The sequence below is a fragment of the Ruditapes philippinarum genome, unplaced genomic scaffold (genome assembly GCF_026571515.1).
Source record: "Ruditapes philippinarum isolate M1 unplaced genomic scaffold, ASM2657151v2 ctg1009_1_1_1_1, whole genome shotgun sequence".
NCBI lineage: Eukaryota > Metazoa > Mollusca > Bivalvia > Venerida > Veneridae > Ruditapes > Ruditapes philippinarum.
Genome location: NW_026853088.1, coordinates 76,851 through 97,835, shown reverse-complemented (window position 1 = coordinate 97,835; position 20,985 = coordinate 76,851). Strand labels below are relative to the sequence as shown.

The 20,985-nt window shown below is 33.7% G+C and overlaps 1 protein-coding gene across 1 annotated transcript; it reads left to right on the top strand.

Moving 5' to 3' along the window:
- Positions 1 to 2,078: 2,078 nt before the first annotated feature.
- LOC132733571 (DNA replication licensing factor mcm2-like) lies at positions 2,079 to 20,730 on the top strand (the record flags this gene model as incomplete). The annotated part of the gene is made up of 17 exons (XM_060720232.1): positions 2,079 to 2,293; positions 2,566 to 2,738; positions 3,761 to 3,843; positions 4,397 to 4,571; positions 5,165 to 5,274; positions 6,327 to 6,436; positions 6,964 to 7,171; positions 8,210 to 8,344; positions 8,854 to 9,045; positions 10,914 to 11,258; positions 14,110 to 14,274; positions 14,613 to 14,687; positions 16,115 to 16,198; positions 16,557 to 16,712; positions 17,153 to 17,335; positions 18,771 to 18,926; positions 19,590 to 20,730. Coding segments are annotated over 17 exons (2,676 nt in total), but the record flags the coding sequence as incomplete, so codon positions are not given.
- Positions 20,731 to 20,985: the final 255 nt, after the last annotated feature.

Below are 20,985 nucleotides of genomic sequence, written 5' to 3'. Positions count from 1 at the left end.
CTTCGAAAAAAAAAATGAACTTTGTATAAATGATTTTTGGTTTAAAAAAATAACTCCAGTTTAGGGGGAAGGAAATTTTAAATAGTCAAAAAAAAGAAAAGTGAAAAAAAAAAAAAAAAAATAAAAAATTCTTTTTATCGTAAAAAAAGGGGAAAAAAAAAAAAAAAAAAATTCCCAAAAAAATTTTTTCAATTTGGGGAATGAAAAAATCAGGGAAAACCCCCATGCCCTTTATAATTCTAATTTTAAAATTAAAAAGTAGGTTTTTTGATAATGAATGTTTTTTTTTTTTTAATTTGAAGAAAATCCATGGAAGAAAAGAAGAAAATTTAAAAAAAATTTGGGAAAGGGGAAAAAATAAAAAATTTTTAAGGGGGGATATAATTCGGGGAAAATTGGCCCGCTAGATTTAAAACCCCTTGTCATATTATTTTTGATGTGGATTTTGGGGAGGATGTGCTATTAGGTTCTGAAAATTTCCTTTAAAATAGTCAAGCTGGGACTTTTAAACCCTTCCCCCAAAAGTGACTTAAAGTAATGATAAGACACGAAATATTATGAAGTTTTATATTTAGATACTTTTTTATAAAAAATAAAGAAGTTTTTAATTAAAAAAATCTTTCATTTTTCATAAAAATTTCCCTAATTTAAAGGGGGGGGGTTAATTTTTGGATTTTTGTCCCTTAAGTTGTTAAACCTTGCCCAACATAGAGGGAGGTTGGAATGTTTCAGAAACATATATTTTTATTTTCAAAAAAAAATTTTTTCCTTTTATTTTTTTGGGGGAAAAAATGACAAATATTTTTTTGTTTTTCCCAAATTTTTTAAAGGGGGCCTATTTTTGCCATAAAAACCAAAAGTTTTTTCAAAAAAGGGAAAAGAAAAAAGAAAAAGACAGGAAGAAAAAAAAAAAAGCCCGTGCTTTTAATTTTTCAGACTGCTATCTATCCATATAAAATTTAAAAATTTTAAAATTTTCAAAAAAATTTTTTTCCCAGAAAACTTTTTGCGTTTAATGGGGAAAGATCCTTTTTTGGGGCCCGGATTTGAGGGACAGAGGGGAAGGGAGGGGCCCGGAAAAGGACGACAGAGGGAAAGGGGGAAACGGACGGGAGGGTAAAACCAAAAAAATTACCCCCCGGGGGTTTTTTAAATGGGTTTGGGGGGAACTAAAAATAAATTAAAGAACATCGGGAAACAAAAAATCCCACCGGGAATACATTTTAAAGAAAATACAAAGCATTTCTTTTTTTAAAATAAACAAACCCCGAAAAAAAAAAGGATGTCTTTTGATGCAACAAAAATTTTAAAGTAAAAATCTAGCAATATTTATGTGGAAATAATTTTGAAAATTTAGTTAATAAAAGTGGGAAATAATAACTGTACAAAGTTTAAATTTTTTTTTTTGAACACCCCATTTTTTTAAATTTTTTATGCTTTGTAATTTAGGGGGTACGGTATGGTCCCGGAAATTTTTAATTTTATACTCGTCTTTAAAATTTTGGGGACCCCCTTTCCCGGGGTTTTCTGGTCAATGGTCCCTTTTTTGGGCTAAAAGTAAAAACAAGGGCCCTGAGAAACCAAAATTTTAAAGGGTTTTATGGGCCTTACGGATTTTTTTTGTTTTAATTTTTTTTCCATTAAAAAATTAAAAAATTTAAAAAAATTAAAAATATATTTTTGAGCATTTTTAAAATTGTATATAATTGTTTTTGGGTTTCCCTTCCCTTTGTTTTTGTTGAGGGGGTTTAAATGTGTTTAATTTACTTTTAAAATTTTGTGGTCTGCCTCTTTGATTTTTTTTAAAAAGAAAAAAAGCGATTTATATAATTTTGGCACGTACTTTAAAAAAAAATTGCGATTTTTCTTAGAAAGGGCCCTGCCACCCTATTTAAGAAATTTAAATCGTTCTAAAAAAACAAAATCGTTTTTTTTTTAAAAAAGGGTTGATCAAACTGAGATAAAAAAAAAATTTAAACCCTAATTGATCATTAACTTGTAACAAACATGGTGCAGAGTTATATTTGATAATCACAATGTTACTATAAGAAGGTAATAGAAAGAATAGTCGGTGACTAATTCATAAATTCTTTTTAAAGGATGAAACATCTTCTGACCCTTTCTCAACTGCTACTAGTCCAAGATCAACTAGGAGCCGTGGGCGTGATCCTTTAACATCCAGTCCTGGTCGTGATTTACCGCCATTTGAAGATGATTCTGAACTTCTTGGAGATAATGAGCCTGTCCAGGAAGAGGATGATGGAGAAGAGTTGTTTGGTGATAACCTGGAAAGGTAATTATTTCATCATAAAATATCATAGTAAAGAATTGTATTGATTCAGGCTTATTTTTAGTTCCACTATTCTTTGAAAGAATTAGTTTTTGAAAAAATGTGCCCCTTTTTATAACAGATTCTAAAGAAATGTTAAACAGGCTTGTGTGACTTTAGTATATAGTGAATTTGATAAACATATTAAGTTTCAGATGGTTATTGATATAAGGAGAGGTATTTCTGTCGTTATATTTTTTCTTCATTAAAGTTTAAACTTTAATTCTTTATTTCAGAGATTACCGTCCAATCCCAGAATTAGATGTTTATGATCAAGAACACCTGGATGATGAGGATGACTACTCGGATATATCAGAGAGCCAGCGACAGGCTGCTGAACGAGAAATACGTCAGCGAGAAAAAGAGGAGGGTAGACTGACCGGTCGAATGAGAAGAGGCCTTATGTATGGTAAAAAGAAAGTTTTATTTTCCCACTTCAAAGAAAGTCATTAAAGATTGTTTGGTGATGTTTAAGCTAGAATGTTTTGGCCATTTTGTTGAAGCAATATCGATGTGTATGTGGATCTTAGTTTAGTTGCTGACTGTAAATGACTTGATCTTTCTTCACTGTTGAATTTAAATTCTTTCATGTTGTTCTATTCTAATGCATGTGTTATTTGGAATACTCTGCCAGAACAGTGCTGTCCATGGTAATTTTCAGAGTAGCCAGCATTTATGACGGTTTGGCAAAAGTAGCTGGCAGAGAGAGAGAACTGTCCGCATAGCTATGAAGTTTTGTGAACTATAAAATTGCCATATGACCACAACAGAGATACTTGAAACTGGTAACATAAATAAAATGAGACTGTGACAACAGACTTCCCGAAAGTTGAAAAAAACTGTCAGACATTCGGTCTGACAAACCACGAAAATCTGTCGGACCGAAACAAAATCTGTCGGACCAAATAAAATTGATCAAAATCAAAGAAAAACTTGTGTTTGTATTTCTAAGACACTTTTTGTTTTTTATTTTTTCGCCGTAAAAATCGGCATAATCCGTACAGCGCATTTTCATCTCCTCCCTGTCATACACCAATGATTCATGGTTCTGCTTCCATTTTTCATTAAATTTTGTCTCAGGTCTATTCTTTTCATCCTTTTATTGCTGTTCTGCGCACTCTTCTGACGTATATTTTCGGTTATTCCCAGGTTTGGCACCTTTAGCGACGCCATTTTGTATACATGCGGCTTGGATAAAAGCCGGACAGTCGGACCGATCCGGAATAAAAAATTGTCGGACCTGATCAAAATTTATCGGACATGTCCGTCGGACCGACGTATTTCGGGAAGTCTGGTGACAAGTGGTTTCATAACTTTGCCATAACTGTACTTCCTTGATGAAATTACTCTGGAAAAATATAAAAAGCAATGAGTTGAGTATCTAAAACTTATCCAGAGAAAGTGAAGTTTATACATTTAAGTACATTTTAGATGAATCTGACGAAGAAGATGATCGGCCTCGTAAACATCGGAGGGCAGAGAGAGCTGCCGAGGGTGAAATGGAGGATGATGAGGTACAATTATTTTTCGCTTAGCTGATAAATGTTTATGATTACACATGTAATGCTAGCAGTAAGAATAAGTTGACCATTACGCCAGAATAGATATAGATTATCTGACATTTTTGACTTCTTAACTCCACTAAATATCTTAAATGAACATGCCCATCTTTTGATCAGGAAAAACCATTCATCATTATTAGGAAAAATTGCAAATCCTGTATTACTTGCAGACCCTGGTCAGACAGCACAGAAATCCTATTAGATATAGAAAGTCTGTACTAGATTAAAGAAAGAACAAATCAATATTAAAAAATATTGTGGGAGTAAAGTTGTAGAAATATCACCAGTATTAGTAGTTTTAATTTGCAAAGTTATGTATTTAAGTTAAAATACTTATTTTTTCTACACTGCTGCAAAGTTTACTTTATCCATTTATTGAAAGAATTCTAAAGAAATTTCTTTTTCAAAAAATAATTAGTGAACAATTCAAATTGAATGCAAAATAGATTATACACCGATTTACTGGAGTAAGTGTTAAGAAAACTTGTTTGTTCTATTTTATTAGATGATAGAAAGCATTGAAAATCTTGAAGACATGAAAGGTCATTCAGTGAGAGAATGGGTATCCATGTTGGCTCCAAAAACAGAAATTAAAAACAGATTTAAGAACTTCCTTAGAACATTTGTTGACGCAAAGGGACACAATGTGTACAGGGAGAAAATTCGTCAAATGGTTGAAGGTAAGGTCATTTATCATAAAAGGTAAGACCTTTATGGCCGAGTGTGTTTGTAGTCTGAAGCAAATGTATTGTCACATGCTCCCAATATCTGCAGGTTTATAACCTGTCTGATGGGCTATCATTCTTTCATGTTAGAATGCTATTGTCTACCTTTACAAAAGGTCACTGGTTCTACCCTGGTGCCAGTCTTGTAACAAAAGTAATGTGTATAGTGGCACCTTTGAATGGTTGCGACCTGATAGGATGAGTAAGATGAAGAGGTTTTGAATGGGTGCTGCAATGTATTGTATAGTGATGAATTTATTAATTGTGATACCATTTATTGTAAGATGCAGGATTTTGGGTCTTGCTAGGTACACAGAGGGGCACATGTTCTCACAATTAAGGCTAGATGAACAGAAACAAAAGTATGTTAATAGTTTACATAAGAAAAATAGTGGATTTTGTTGAATTTACTTTTTTAGTGCCTTCACTTAGTTTGGGGGGCATATCGCTTTGCCCTTGTCTGTTCGTCGGGTGCCTCCATCTCAGACTGTCCAGTATGAACATGGGTTAATGCTGTGTTAAATCTAATACTAAAATGTATATTTCAGGTAACAAGGAGAGTTTGATTATTGACTACAACATGTTGGCTTCTGTAGAACAGGTTCTAGCATACTTCCTTCCTGAAGCGCCAACTGAAATGCTGCAGAATTTTGATGAAGTATGTTGAATGATTCTTGATAATAATAACCTAATAAGTAGTCACATGGTTAAAAGTGTATAGAAACAGTTATTTGCTGGAAAGAGTTCTAATAAATAATTTGTCAAATTAGAAAAGTTTTGAAGCAGATTGTATACTCGGGATTATCTCGGATCAGACAATTTTGTCTCCTTGAAAAGGAATTGACTTCAGTGTTTTTTTTTCACTTTTTGGGGAAGGGGGTCGGTGCCCTTTGGAGGGGGAAAAATGCAAAATGAGGGGGAATTTTATTTCTTCGCAAATGAAGAAACAAAAACAAATCCAATGCATATTTTAATACATCACATACCACTTTAAGATTTACTTTTGTTTGACATTGTTTTCTTTCCAGTGATTAGAAAAGGAGACAACTCTTGCAACACAAGTTTAAAATACGTCGCTTTTTCTTAATATACGGATCTAAAATATTGACAGCAGAATTTAAAGAGTCGCATGTTAAACTTGTTGGGACGCCAGGAGTAGTTCCCCTTACATACCCGGGAACAATTTGTAAACAACTTTGCTTAACATTAAGTCTTACAGGCTTAATATAAAACATTTTTCGGCAGTTATACGCAAAAACAATGGTATCCATTGCAGGCAAATTTTGGCTGTCATATGAGGGGGAAATTTCGGCTTTTAGAGGGGAAAAAAATATACTATTTTGAGGGGGGAATGGGGCTGAATTTCGCCGAATATTTTGGTGAAAAAAAACACTGGACTTGCTCATAAGTATGATTTAAATAAAGTTCTATATAGGCACATTTTTATAAGGAAGATGAGCTAATTAGGATTGGAAATTCGACTTTCATGAAACACAAAGTATTTAAGATCTTCCTTTTCAGCTTCAGTGGAAAAAAATAAGAGAAAAAAATGAAAGAAAGAAAACTGCATAATGGTTGGGAAGTTGATTTAAGAGCATTATGAATATTACAGTAAATTTCTGGAATTTGTATGCTAAAGGTAAAATTTAAACTTGCAGGTAATTTGTTGTATAATGTGCTTCATTTGTCCCAACTTTTTCTTACTTGTAGGCAGCAAAAGAAGTTGTATTGAGTATGTACCCTAATTATGAGAGAATAGCTAAAGAAATACATGTAAGAGTTGCGGAGTTACCTCTCATTGAAGAACTTAGATCTTTAAGGTAAGTGTACATAAATATAGAAATGATTGTAGACATATGAGATGACAAATTAAATAGCTAGATAAGTTTATAAGTAAGTAACAGTGACTGTGATGTAAAAAATCTTGGGTACATTTAATTGTGGGCTTATTAGTAGTGACTGTTTTTGTTCCAATATGGTGTAATTGTTATAATATTGCACATTTACCATAAATTTAGTATTGACAGGGCCTATGTTAATAACGTAAGAATTTTCTGGGCTTGAGAAGTCTTTCTTTCTTGTGGGCGTTTTGAAGTTAATGCATTTATTCTTTGTTAACCTTTAATCTATTAATTTGTGCAATGATCTTGCCCTGCATTAATTAAAAAGAAAATATCACCATTGAAAATGTTGAAATGAATTAAAGGTAAAACAAAAAAAGTCAAGTGTATAGTATCGGGTGACGGTCAGGCTACATAGAAATCCAGGCTGCCCTGGTTCTATCCCTGTGCCATTAAGTTTGATAGCATTCATTAATAAACCTGATAAAATTTTATTCTGCCAACAGACAATTGCACTTGAATCAGCTTATTCGTACAAGTGGTGTGGTTACCAGCTGTACAGGAGTTCTGCCGCAGTTAAACATCATCAAGTACGACTGTAACAAGTGTAACTTCATCCTTGGGCCTTACTACCAATCTCAGTCACAGGAAGTGAAGCCGGGTTCATGTCCAGAGTGTCAGTCCACAGGGCCATTTGAAATCAATATGGAACAGGTTGGTACTTTATATTTTCTCCAATCAAGATATAGATCTGCCATTTATTTTAGCATCCCCCCCCCCCCCCCCCCTTTCTACATAGAGAAAGAAGGGAAAAGAAACAACAAATGTATTCGATAAAAGACCGTTTTTCTTATCCTAGAATAGACACTGACTATAGAGTAAGTGGTCACTTTACTGAGTTTCATATGCTTTGATTCCTTACAATGATACTTACAATTGAACTTGAACTAGGTTTGTCACTCTTTTACAGTAAGTTTTGCACAAATTCATCCATATTTCCACTTGATTGCCATTTGCAGGACAATGGGATAAGTTTACATTTACTTCCCTTTAATTAGTAGTTGAGTTAATATAATGCTGTTACATTTTGTTTGTTTGTTTCATTTTACACCTTTTCCCAACAGTATTTCAGTCATATAGGCGATGCTGTTACATGAAGTGACATTTATATGCTTATATTTTCATTGTTAGGTTGACTGAATTGACTATATATTTCAAATATTGACTGTTATAATGGTGATTAATCAACAGTATATATTGAAAAATGTTAAGGATAGAATATAAATATGCCTAAAATATAAAAAGAGTAAGTGGTCACTTTGTGGTCACTTTACTTGGTTTTCATATGCTTTGATTCCTAAAAATTGGTAACAGAGAAATTTATAACAATGAAATTTGTCAGTTTTTGTTGTGACCAGTCTTATTTGTATGGAAAAAAAATGTGAGAAGTACAAACCAGATACACACAGATGAACAGTCAATTTGAAAATAAAAGGATATCTCATCTTGTGTATCAGTGTGAAGGGATTCCTATCTCACTGTAGTTAATAAAATCTGACAGACCAGCTGCTTGGAAGTCCAAATTGATGTTTGTTTTAGCACCTTCATTCAAGTTCATTTGAAGTCAGTTTGGTCATTGAAGCTAATTGTTCGTTGTTTTTTTTTTTTTTTTTTTTTTCAGTAAAATCTGGAAGCATCCCTTACCATGACTGATGTACTTGTTTATATAATAACTTGTTTCTGTTCTTGTAGACTTTGTATAAAAACTACCAGAGGATCACACTACAGGAAAGTCCTGGCAAAGTGCCAGCTGGCAGACTGCCAAGATCAAAAGATGCAATATTATTGGATGATTTAACAGACAACTGTAAACCTGGAGATGAAATTGTGAGTGTTGTGTTTCTTTAATATATGTATAAAACAATATTTCAGAAGACTGCATTTCTCTTAACAGCAGCCAGTTGGACAGAATACACCTAATGTAAAAATTTATGTTGACAAGTCTAAAAACATAAAATTTAAAAATCTTACATTGATCAAATTGAACATAACAGACTAATATGAAGGTCATAAATAGTCTAATTGAAAATCAAGTTTGAGTTACAATGGTTTAAACACTTCATTTTAGGTCATTTTGCATAATAATAAAAACTGTTCTTGAAAAACAAGAGATGATATTTTTATGCTATGTATTTCTAGCTATTGAAATTTAAAAAAAACAGGAATGACTGCATGGTTGAGATGGACCAAGCTCTTGATGAATGACTCATAGATAAGTCATTATTTTCAGCTAGCTTGAATAGAGTTCAATTGAAAGTTTAGACAATAGTTTTCTTATATATGGTAGTAGAATCAAAAGTTTCAGTTCTAAAGCATCTGTCATATTATATATTCAGGAAATGACTGGGGTCTATCATAACAACTATGATGGGTCATTGAACACAGCCAATGGGTTCCCAGTATTTGCCACAGTTATTCAGGCCAACTACATTACAAAGAAAGATGATAAATTAGCCGTGAGCAGTCTGACAGATGAGGATATCAAAGCTATTGTACAGTTGTCAAAAGATGAAAGAATCGGCGAAAGAGTAAGTATGAAGACATCTTGGGTTTTTGATAGCTGCATGAGGTATCCATTGACAAGTGGTTCCGGCTGCTGGCTTAACCTGTTGCCACCACTTTTCCCCATTTTGAATTGATTCTTAACCCTTAACCTGCTGAATTCCTGTAATGCATTTGCCTAGCTTTGAATTAAGAACAGTTCTTTTTAGCTCACCTGTCACAAAGTGACAGGGTGAGCTTTTGTGATCGCTTTTCGTCCGGCGTCCGTCCGTCCGTAAACTTTTACTTTAAATGACATCTCCTCATAAACCACTAAGCCAATTTCATCCAAACTTCACAGGAATGTTCCTTTGGTGGTCACCTTTAAAAATTGTTCAAAGAATTTAATTCCATGCAGAACTCTGGTTGCCATGGCAACCGAAAGAAAAAACTTTAAATATCTTCTTTTAAAAAACCATAAGAGCTAGAGCTTAGATATTTGGCATGAAACCTCTTCTAGTGAGTGTCTACCAAGTTTGTTCAAATAAAAGCCCTGGGGTCAAAATTGGCCTCGCCCCAGGGGGTCATTGATTTTCCCTATATGCATATAGTAAAAACTTAAAAAATCTTCTTTTAAAGAACTCAAAGAGCTATGGCTAAGATATTGAGCATCAAACATGTTCTAATAGGTGTCTACCAAGTTTGTTCAAATAAAAGCCCTGGGGTCAAAATTGGCCCCACCCCAGGGGGTCATTGATTTTCCCTATATGCATATAGTAAAAACTTAAAAAATCTTCTTTTAAAGAACCAAAAGAGTTAGAGCTAAGATATTTAGCATAAAACATGTTCTAATAAGTGTCTACCAAGTTTGTTCAAATAAAAGCCCTGGGGTCAAAATTGGCCCCGCCCCGGGGGGTCATTGATTTTCCCTATATGCATATAGTAAAAACTTAAAAAATCTTCTTTTAAAGAACTCAAAGAGCTATGGCTAAGATATTTAGCATCAAACATGTTCTAATAGGTGTCTTCCAAGTTTGTTCAAATAAAAGCCCTGGGGGTCAAAATTGGCACCGCCCCGGGGGTCATTGATTTTCCTTATATGTGTATAGCAAAAACTTAAAAAATCTTCTTTGAAAAAACCCAAATAGCTAGAGTTAAGCATGAAACATCTTTTAGTGAGTGTCTTCAAAGTTTGTTCAAATAAAAGACCTGGGGTCAAAATTGGCCCCGCCCCGGGGGTCATTGATTTTCTTTATATGTGTATAGCAAAAACTTAAAATCTTCTTTGAAAAAACCCAAATAGCTAGAGTTTAGATATTAAGCAAGAAACATCTTCTAGTAAGTGTCTACAAAGTTTGTTCAAATAAAAGCCCTGGGGTCAAAACTGGCCCGGCCCCAGGGGTGTCATTGTTTTAACTATATGTGTATAGTAAAAACTTAAAAAAAATCTTCTTTTAAAAAGCCCAATGAGCTAGAGCTTAGATGTTTAGCATGAAACATCTTCTTATGGGTGTCTACCAAGTTTGTGCAAATAAAAGCACTTGGGTTAAATTGGCCCTGCAACGTTGGGGTTGGTGGGGGGGGCCTATATACAGGTGAGCGACCTCAGGGCCATCATGGCCCTCTTGTTAAGATTAAAAGCAAATGTAGCAATAAAATTTCTGAAATGCAAAAGTCACCATCAAACATGATTATAGCGAAGGAAGACATTAAATGTTAAAGAGCAAGCACTTGTTGCAACAAAAATAATTCTAAAATGGTATTTTGGCTGCTTAAGAAAGTATGGAGGAAAAAAACAAGTCTGTATGAGACAATAAATTATTTCTCTCATTTTGTATTTACTCAAAAGACCTAGTGATTCAGTTTTTATGTCGATTGTAAGATTTTGAATCATGTCAAGAAATCTTTTTTCCAGATATTTACCAGTATAGCACCATCGATTTATGGACATGAGGACATCAAGCGAGCCCTGGCTCTAGCTGTGTTTGGTGGGGAGCCAAAGAATCCAGGGGGTAAACATAAAGTCAGAGGTGATATTAACTGTCTTATTTGTGGAGACCCTGGTACAGCAAAGTCTCAATTTTTGAAGTACATGGAGAAGACTGCCCCTAGGGTTGTTTATACGACAGGTCAGGGTGCTTCAGCTGTAGGTTTGACAGCCTATGTTCAGAGAAACCCTGTATCGAAGGAGTGGACTCTTGAGGCAGGAGCATTGGTGCTTGCTGATAAAGGAATCTGTCTGATTGATGAGTTTGATAAGGTAGTTATGTAATTTTTACAGTTAATTCCCTTATTTCTATGTCTTAAGGGGCATCCATGGCCGAGTGGTAAAGGTTGTTGACTTCAAACCACTTGCCCCTCACCGCTGTGGGTTCGAATCCCGACAGGGACTTTGGATTCTTTCATGTGAGGAAGCTATCCAGCTGGCTTATGGAACGTCAGTGGTTCTACTCAGGTGCCCCTTCGTGCCTGAAATAATGCACGGAAGGGCACCTGAGGTCTTCCTCCACCAGTAAAGCTGGAACATCGCAATATGACCTATACTGTGTCGATGTGATGTAAAACCCAAAACAAACAAAAAAATGTATGTCTTAATGCAAAAAGAAAAGAAAAGATTACACCATCTTAATTCCATTGTCTTACAGCAGTGTTGCAGAAATCTCTATTTTGGCAACCACTGGTTAAAGCGAAAAGGTCCAAATTTGCTCTATAGGTTAATAATAACTGCTGCTTACAACAAGTGGCTCACAATATGCTCTTTAGGTTGTTTCTCTTTTAACTACTTTTGTTCTTTCTAAAATGTTCTGTTTCTTTGATAATTGAAGAAAATTTAAGGAACATTTGTAAACTGTTTTTAGCTCGACTTTTCTATGAAAAGGGCGTCACACCTTGGTTAAGTTTTTCGTACCACCCCACTTTATTTCAGAAGTATTACAAGTATGGCTTTGAAACTTACCATACTTGTTCACCATCATAACCTCCATCTACAGACAAGAGTACATAACTCTGTCAAGGTTTTTGACAGAATTATGGCCCTTTTTTGACTTAGAAAGTGTATTGAGCTTGGTTAAGTTTTTTGTACCACCTCACTTTATTTCAAAACCATTGGAGGTATTGCTTTGAAACTGACCATACTTGTTTACCATCACGACCTTCATCAACAGACAAGAGGACATAACTCTGTCAAGGTTTTTGACAGAATTATGCCCCTTTTTGACTTAGAAAATACATTGAATATGGGTAAAAATCCACTTATTGCCTTAACCCTTTGAGATATTGCTTTGAAACTTTTAATGCTATTTCACATCATTACCCCCATCTGTACGCAAGAGAAGGTAACTCTGTCAAGGATTTGTTTTAAAAATTAAGGCCTTTTATCGACTTAGAATCTTGGTTAAGTTTTTAGTACCAGTCCACTTTTTGACTGAACTGTTTGAGATATTAATTTGAAAGTTGGAATACTTGTTTACAATCATGATTCCCAAACATGTCCAGGAGAAGGTAATTCTGTCAAAGATTTTATTTGAATTATGGCCCTTAACTGTCAATGTTTGTATTATAGGCAAGCACTAAAAAACTTAAAAAAATCTAAAAAAATTCAAATCTATATATTATGCTGATTGTACAAAATATACTGCTTCCTTGGCATAGATTTCTTGAAAAATTATGTTATTATGTCATTTACCAAGGTGTTCTGAGTGACGTAAAAATACCTTATTCTCTCAAAGTGGGTTTAATACTATTAAATTTATTTAAGGCTCAACTCAGTTTTTTTTTTCTTTCTTACCAGCCCTCTTTTGACTTAAACATTTCAAACTTTGCTGCAGTGTTCAAGGGTATCACACAATTCAGTAAAATAATTCTTCACTAAATATCTTAATGCTTCATGGCCATTGTTCACTTTAAAAATACAGAGATTCTTGTATTGCCTTTTACTGCAAAAACTTTTTTTATTGGCAAGCAATAAAAAAGTCGAGCACGCTGTCTTACGGACAGCTCTTGTTGACTTAGAAAGTGTATTGAGCTTGGTTAAGTTTTTTGTACCACCTCACTTTATTTCAAAACCATTGGAGGTATTGCTTTGAAACTGACCATACTTGTTTACCATCACGACCTTCATCAACAGACAAGAGGACATAACTCTGTCAAGGTTTTGACAGAATTATGCCCCTTTTTGACTTAGAAAATACATTGAATATGGGTAAAATCCACTTATTGCCTTAACCCTTTGAGATATTGCTTTGAAACTTTTAATGCTATTTCACATCATTACCCCCATCTGTACGCAAGAGAAGGTAACTCTGTCAAGGATTTGTTTTAAAAATTAAGGCCTTTTATCGACTTAGTTTTTTTTTCTTTCTTACCAGCCCTCTTTTGACTTAAACATTTCAAACTTTGCTGCAGTGTTCAAGGGTATCACACAATTCAGTAAAATAATTCTTCACTAAATATCTTAATGCTCATGGCCATTGTTCACTTTAAAAATACAGAGATTCTTGTATTGCCTTTTACTGCAAAAACTTTTTTTATTGGCAAGCAATAAAAAAGTCGAGCGCGCTGTCTTACGGACAGCTCTTGTTGCTTATGTAAGGCCGTCCTTAAGAAAATGTTTGTTTGCAGTGACCCGACCCAGAATTTTCAAGGTGGGTAGGTAGGTCGATTTTTTTTTTTTATTGAACTGTACTCCCAAATAAACATGGAATTTCAAAATGCTGGACAATTTATGCTTTGATAATCTGGTAACAATTAATAGATTGATAACTGAATTCTGATTTAATAAGAACTACATTTTATTTCTTCTATTAACCTTAAAGCACAAGGCATAATTTTCTGATTAACAAAAAAATAATTTTTATCCAGACCACGAAAAAAAAATTTGAGTAGGGGCAAATTTTGTGAGTAGGTTGCGTTACTGCAAACAAACATTTTTTTAAGGATGGCCTAACATGATAAGTTTATTTCAGCTCAAGAATTGAAAGGCAAGCTATGAGTAGTTTTGTAACATCTGTTTAGTGCCTGTCACCTTAAAAAATGTAACTCTTTTTATTCAAGTTTTGAATGTTTGCATGTGGACAAATCTAACTTTGTGTTACAATTTTGATTTTCTATAGATGAATGACCAAGACAGGACAAGTATTCACGAGGCGATGGAGCAACAGAGTATTTCAGTGTCTAAAGCTGGCATTGTTACATCATTACAGGCCAGGTGTGCAGTACTGGCAGCTGCCAACCCGATAGGTGGTCGATATGACCCATCACTAACCTTTGCTGAAAATGTAAGTTGAACAGCGTATTTGGAAACTGTAGAGTTTCTTTACAGTTCCTTCACCTGTGTCATTATGTAAATAACTGGTGGCAAATGCTAATCACCATAAAAACAAAAAATATAAAAAAAGAAGAAAATGGCTTGGTTCTGTTGAAGGGAAACTACATGTATGAGATAGAACAATTGGTGGACAAAATAGTGTATATTCTTTCTTGGACAATTTTAATTAGACCACAAAATTTTGCACTTTGTTATGTTTCGTACATACAACTGTATTCATGATTATTGTCCAGTATTTTCTACAGTAAACAGATTTCCATGAACATTATTAGATATTTCTACTCTCAGGTTGATTTGACGGAGCCTATCCTGTCCAGATTTGATATCTTGTGTGTTGTTAGGGATACAGTGGACCCCGTGCAGGTAACACAACATTTCTGTAGAATGTTTACTTCTTGATCTCTAGTTGTCTCGCAGGGAGTGGAGTTTTACCTCGAGCAAGAAATTGTCTTCATTGTTTTATTTCATTAAGGTGAAAATGAATGCTGTAAGTTGGATGAGATGGATAATAAACACTGGATGATTGCAAACACTTTGTTATCATACATGTTCTTTTGGGGATTAGGCTCGTAAGCCAATACCAAGAAAGAAGAGGGCATACTGGCTCGGACTACACCAGACTTAATGGTTTTAACATGTTTTATGTCTTATTTCCAGTTTTAGTTATATTTATCATATAATCATTCATTTGGTCTGATGTTTCTTAGCCAGTTATGCCAAAAATAAAGATTTATAAGTCTATCACTTGTTTCGTGGTTTTAATTTGATTGAGTAAAAATTTAAGTTTACGTAGTAAACACAGTTTATGCAAGATCTAAATTAATTCTACTTTCAATTTGATGTTTACATCGTCGGTACTTGACCTATATCCGGTTTCCAATACCACGTGACTAAATTTAGCTCCCTTATCAACCAAGTAGGACCCGCATCAGCAGCAATACGTATGCAGGCTCTCGATTTCTACAGCGCTCTTTGTTCACACACACATTAATTTAGAAAAATAATTTTACACCACCATCCATCCCCGCCTCTCTTGAAGAGCAATGCCTTCTGGTTAAGATCTTGTCAGTATGCCTCTAATGGGGATTAGGCTCGTAAGCCAATACCAAAAAAGAAGGAGGCATACTGGCTCGGACTACACCAGACTTAATGGTTTTAACATGTTTTATGTCTTATTTCCAGTTTTAGTTATATTTATCATATAATCATTCATTTGGTCTGATGTTTCTTAGCCAGTTCTGCCAAAAATAAAGATTTATAAGTCTATCACTTGTTTCTTGGTTTTAATTTGATTGAGTATAAACAGTATTTCATTGATCATCTAGAGTGCCATGTGAGTGAAACTTGATAAACTTATGATAGGAAGCAGTGTTTGATGCTGAGTGGTAAAAGTCGTTGACTTCAGAACTACCTGCACCTCACCACTGTGGGTTCAAATCCAAAGGGAGATTTTGTTTTCTTTCATACAAAGTAGCTATCCAACTAGGTTATGGAACAGTGATTCTTTTATAAGAGGAAGCTATCCAGCTAGGTTACAGAACTTAAGTGGTTCTACTCGGGGTGCCAGTTCGTGCTTGAAATAATGTACGGAAGGATACCGAAGGTTCCTCAAGCAGTAAAGTTGGAAAGTGGCCACATTACCTATACTGTGTTTGTGCGATGTAAACCCTCTCCCATCCCCCACCCACCCCCCAAAAATTTAAAAATAGAAAAACAGGCTTTATTCCCCAAGTTTTGGGAAAAAGGGCTGAAAGAGAACTGATAACTGAAGTCAACATGTTAATTTTCAGGATGAAAGATTAGCGAGATTTGTTACAGGAAGCCACATGAAACATCACCCAAATGCTACTGAAGAAGAGATGGATGAAAACCTGGTTTGTATCCTTAATTATCATTATTCTGTATGCCCTATTTTGAAGTGTTCGGACACTGTTTTCCGACACAAGAAATTTAATAGAAAATATGAAGATACCGGGTAATAATATTGTGATGGAGAGAATAAGTTCTAAAGATAGAAAAATATTCCTGTTAATTAATACTTCAATATTTCATTTATGTAATTTATGAAATCGAATATATAGTTTAATAGATATGAAATCGAACACATATTTTAATTGATTTAACTCCATGAATTCTGATTAAAATGTTGAAAGTAATTTTACATAACATGTTTATTTTGGAACATTTAAAATGTACAATGATGGATCTTGAGATGACATTTATATTTTACAGAATAGTTTAAACACAACATCAACCGTTGAGCCAATACCCCAAGATCTGCTGAAAAAGTACATCATTTATGCAAAGGAGAAGGTACATCCGAAGTTGAACAAAATGGATCAAGATAAAGTGGCGAAAATGTATGCAGAATTAAGAAGAGAGTCTATGGTACGTTGTTATCCCAGTCAATGCTAGCAGGGATTGTTACTTATTTAATATTACCTGTATAGAGTGGTACCAACTTTGATATCTTATTAACAATGAGTGCATTCTAGGATTTGCACTCTAGGGTTGGCTGAAATTCATCCATAACAATTGATAACAAGCAACAAGTCATGTGGTCATTTTTCTCTCGTCCCGATTTAAAAATCATGTGGGGTCAGAAGTCTTTTGCGGAATAAGTGTAATTACTGGTTGTTATCCAGGAAAACAGCTGAAATATTATTGTTTGAAAAATAATTGTTTATGTTTTTATATGGACAGATTAACTGTAGCAATGTATTGAAACGTGATATTGAATAGCACGGTATTTCGTTTGTAGCTGTGCTTCTCATTCACTTGTATTTAAGATTAAACAATAGATTACAAATTAACTGATATATTTAAAGGCTACTGGAAGTATTCCGATTACTGTGCGTCACATAGAGTCGATGATTCGTATGGCAGAATCGAATGCGAAGATGCACTTACGAGACTACGTGAATGAGGATGATGTGAACATGGCCATCAGAATCATGTTGGAGAGTTTCATCAGTACACAGAAATTCAGCGTTATGAGGACCATGAGGAAGGTATGTTCATTTATAGTATCTTAATTATCCTTTACTGAAAAACAAAGAGAGAGTAAAGTGTCTTTGGTTGCGTGATTCAGGTTTTAAAGATCCTGTATGTTTTGTGATTGATATTGTTACTGTGTGTATACCACACTTGAAAAAAATTATATATGTATATAATTATGCAAATAAAACAATTTTCAAACATCGAAGAATATGTAAAATGTGTACTGCAAATATTTGTGCACATTATATTTAAAGGCCTCAACAGACGGTAGGATTTTGAAGTACAACACCAATTAAAACTAAGATGTACAGACAAATCTTAATGTGTGAAGGCTACTATTTCTTGATTTTGGAAACCTTATGTCTACATGTAAGGGATAGGACATGTTCTATTTTGAAAATCTTGTCGTACCGATTTTTAGAGACCTCCCACAATGACAAGTAACAGATAACCAAATTATCTCCTGATAATGGGTGTAATGAATGAAATTCCAGAACAATTAGGGCTAAAAGGTAAACATAGTAGTACGATGGGGTAAAAATGATGTTGAAAAACTCTTGAGGAGACCCAAAGTTGTGTTATGTTCGAATCCCAAATTATTCCGAAAATGATTATGTCACGGTATTGAATTGTTCTCTAATTAAGAGAGGGGAGGTAGTTTGTAGGCTGCCAGCTAGCTTAGTCAGCAGAGCCGTAGTACGGTATTTCGAGGGTCCCAGGTTTTAGTCTCGGTCAGGCTTCACATTCAAATATATATATATATATATATATATATATATATATTTAAATGGAGGTGTTTCAATCATTACTCCTGGCGAAAAAAGTATTTAGTGAGTAAAGTATGTAAAGGATCAATGTAAAGGGATCCTTTTTAAGGGATACCTCTGATGATTCTTACAGTGTAGAATTACCGTCTGAATGCAAGTGATGTATAGCTTTGAAAATTGTACATCTTATCTCTTATTAGTGCTGTACAACTAAATCCTACCGTCTGTTGAGGCCTTAATCAATAAATTATACGCATTCATTTCTTATTGGAAAATTTGACTTAGAATTTATAGAAAATAAATTTCTAATTATCTCCCTTTATTTACATGAAATGTTAAATTGGGTAATATCTTTATCAATAATGCTTACTGGAACTTACAATATTGACACATCTTAATTTGAGCATCATATTTATGAAATGAAACCATGAAAAAAATGTGTTACAGGATCTTTAAGGTCATTTGACTGATTAAAGTTTGAATACTGCTTTTTCCCAATCTGGACAAATCCATTATTTTTAGGAAGATTCTAAAATATTTATTGACCTTGCCTTATAGTGAACAGTGCAGACACAGTCATGATCTGACAGCATAGATGTGTTTGCTGATCTTGATCTGCAAAGGTAGAATTAGTTGCAGCAGCCAGGCTAATATTTAAATTCATGTCCTTTCTTTTCAGACATTCGGTCGGTACCTAGCATTCAAAAAGGATAACAACGAGTTGCTGTTATTCATATTAAAACAGTTGTCTAATGACCAGATGTCCTTCCAGAGAAACCGGTATGGACAGGAACAAGAAATCATTGAAATTTCTTGTAAAGATCTCGCTGACAAGGTATGTATATTCTGAACATGCTTGTGCCAAACTTAATTTTGGATATGCGGTTATTAAATGGTTTATCTTTGTATCTTAGTGAAGTTTGATGGCTAAATGTGTAATTTATTTTGATCTGCTGTTAAACAAACTAACTTGCTAAAGATTGGATGGTTGTACCCCATGTGCAATTTATGTGTAAAATATTGGCTGTTTACATCACAAGATTGCTAAGGATTGTTGGTTTTACTGTGGCCTCAGTGACTGATTAGGTAGGATAGATGACTTTGAACCATTTTTTCCGTAATGCTGCGGTTTTAAACTGGATTGTTTCATGAAATGAAGCTGTCCAGATATCTTACGGAAGATCAATGGTTCTATTGTGGTTTTTCTCAAAGTGATGACTGGATCTAGTCTTATATGAAGCTCAAACCTAACAGTTGAACACATTGAAAAAGGTGGAGGTTTTAAATCAATTGGCCATCATCTTGCTAGGGACAGATTCTGTCATGAATGGAAGCTATCCAGCTAGCTAGATTGAGGAAGGTTGTTCTTGAAGTAATACATGGAGGTCTTCCCCCATAAAGTTGGAAAGTCGCCATATGACCTTAAACACATCTGTGCAACTGAAACACTACCAAAAAAAACAGCAATAAAAAATGTTTGACTTTTCTGTATTTTCAGGCCAGACAAATAAACATTCACAACTTGACACCGTTTTACGACAGTGACATTTTCAAGGCCAACCGATTTAACTATGACTCTAAACGCAACATGATAATACAAAATGTGTAAAGTAGCACCAAGGAAGACGAGCATATATCGCAGAATAAAAAGTGCTAAATTCATGCCATTGCTTTAGAAATTGGAAAGAAGAAACAAAAATGTTTTAAAAAAAACAACAACAAAAACCAAAACTTTTTGAATATTAAATGTGCTATTTCTTTAATAATAACAAGAGTTATGATGAGAAGACTTTATTTCAGTGCATAAATGATTAACAAATATAAAAAATATGCATGCAGCATAAAATGAATTTTTTAATTCTGATCGTAGTTTTGATAACTATATTAAGAGTCAAAGTTCAAACTGAATCATAATCATATATAGATCTGAAGTTATGCTCTTAGGTCATAAGGTGAAGGTCATGTAGCTATTCCACTTGTTAAGGGACTAAATTGTATATACAATATTATGTTAAGGACTTGCGTGTGTTTAAACTATTGTTTTACAAGGTTAAACTCAAAGGTCTATGTTTTCAAAATCTGATGTTTAAGACTAAAGATGTGTTCAAGGGACAATGTGTTCATATTCTGTATATAATTATTCTGATCCACCATAGTGTTCTTAAGAAAATGAAATGTGTTCAGTGTTTGTGAATTATATTTAAAAGTGTTGAAACCATATGAATTGTAACTATGCCAAGCACTTGATAAACAATTTGATAGAAATTAACTAACAAAAAAGTCATGATGGAAATTTTTTAAGCAATTCTACATTTCAATTATTATTAATTTTGATGTTAAGGCTTCCAAAATTCAACTAAATCATGTGTTGGTTGAAAATAAATATGAAATGAACAATTTTTGAACAATATAGATTCTTAATTTCTGCTATTTCTATTAAATTTTGTATACAAAATGTATTTTTAAAGAATTTATGAAAATGTATTTATAAATGATATAAGTTTGTTTATAGGTATATAAACGTTTCTGTCAACTACTTGATAATAACTTTTTGTAAAATTATGGGAAAAATTTCTTTGTATGGAAAGAATTTTCTTGTAAAAAATATTATAAAATAAAACCCAAGACCAAAAAATAAATATACTGACTTGTTTTTTCGTTGATAAGTACTTTTACAACTTTATGTACTTGTACAACTTTATGTAATTTAATTAACTTCAATCGGCTTGATGATTGCTCCGAAAATGTATGCCAATTAGCATTGTCCTGTCTGGACAGATCAGGGGAAAATTTGTTTGCTTTAAGAAATATCTTTATTTTGATATTTGGTCAGTAAATACCAAGTGTTTCATTTTCTGTTTTGTGTTTTTTCATTGGGGTGAATATTGTTGGAG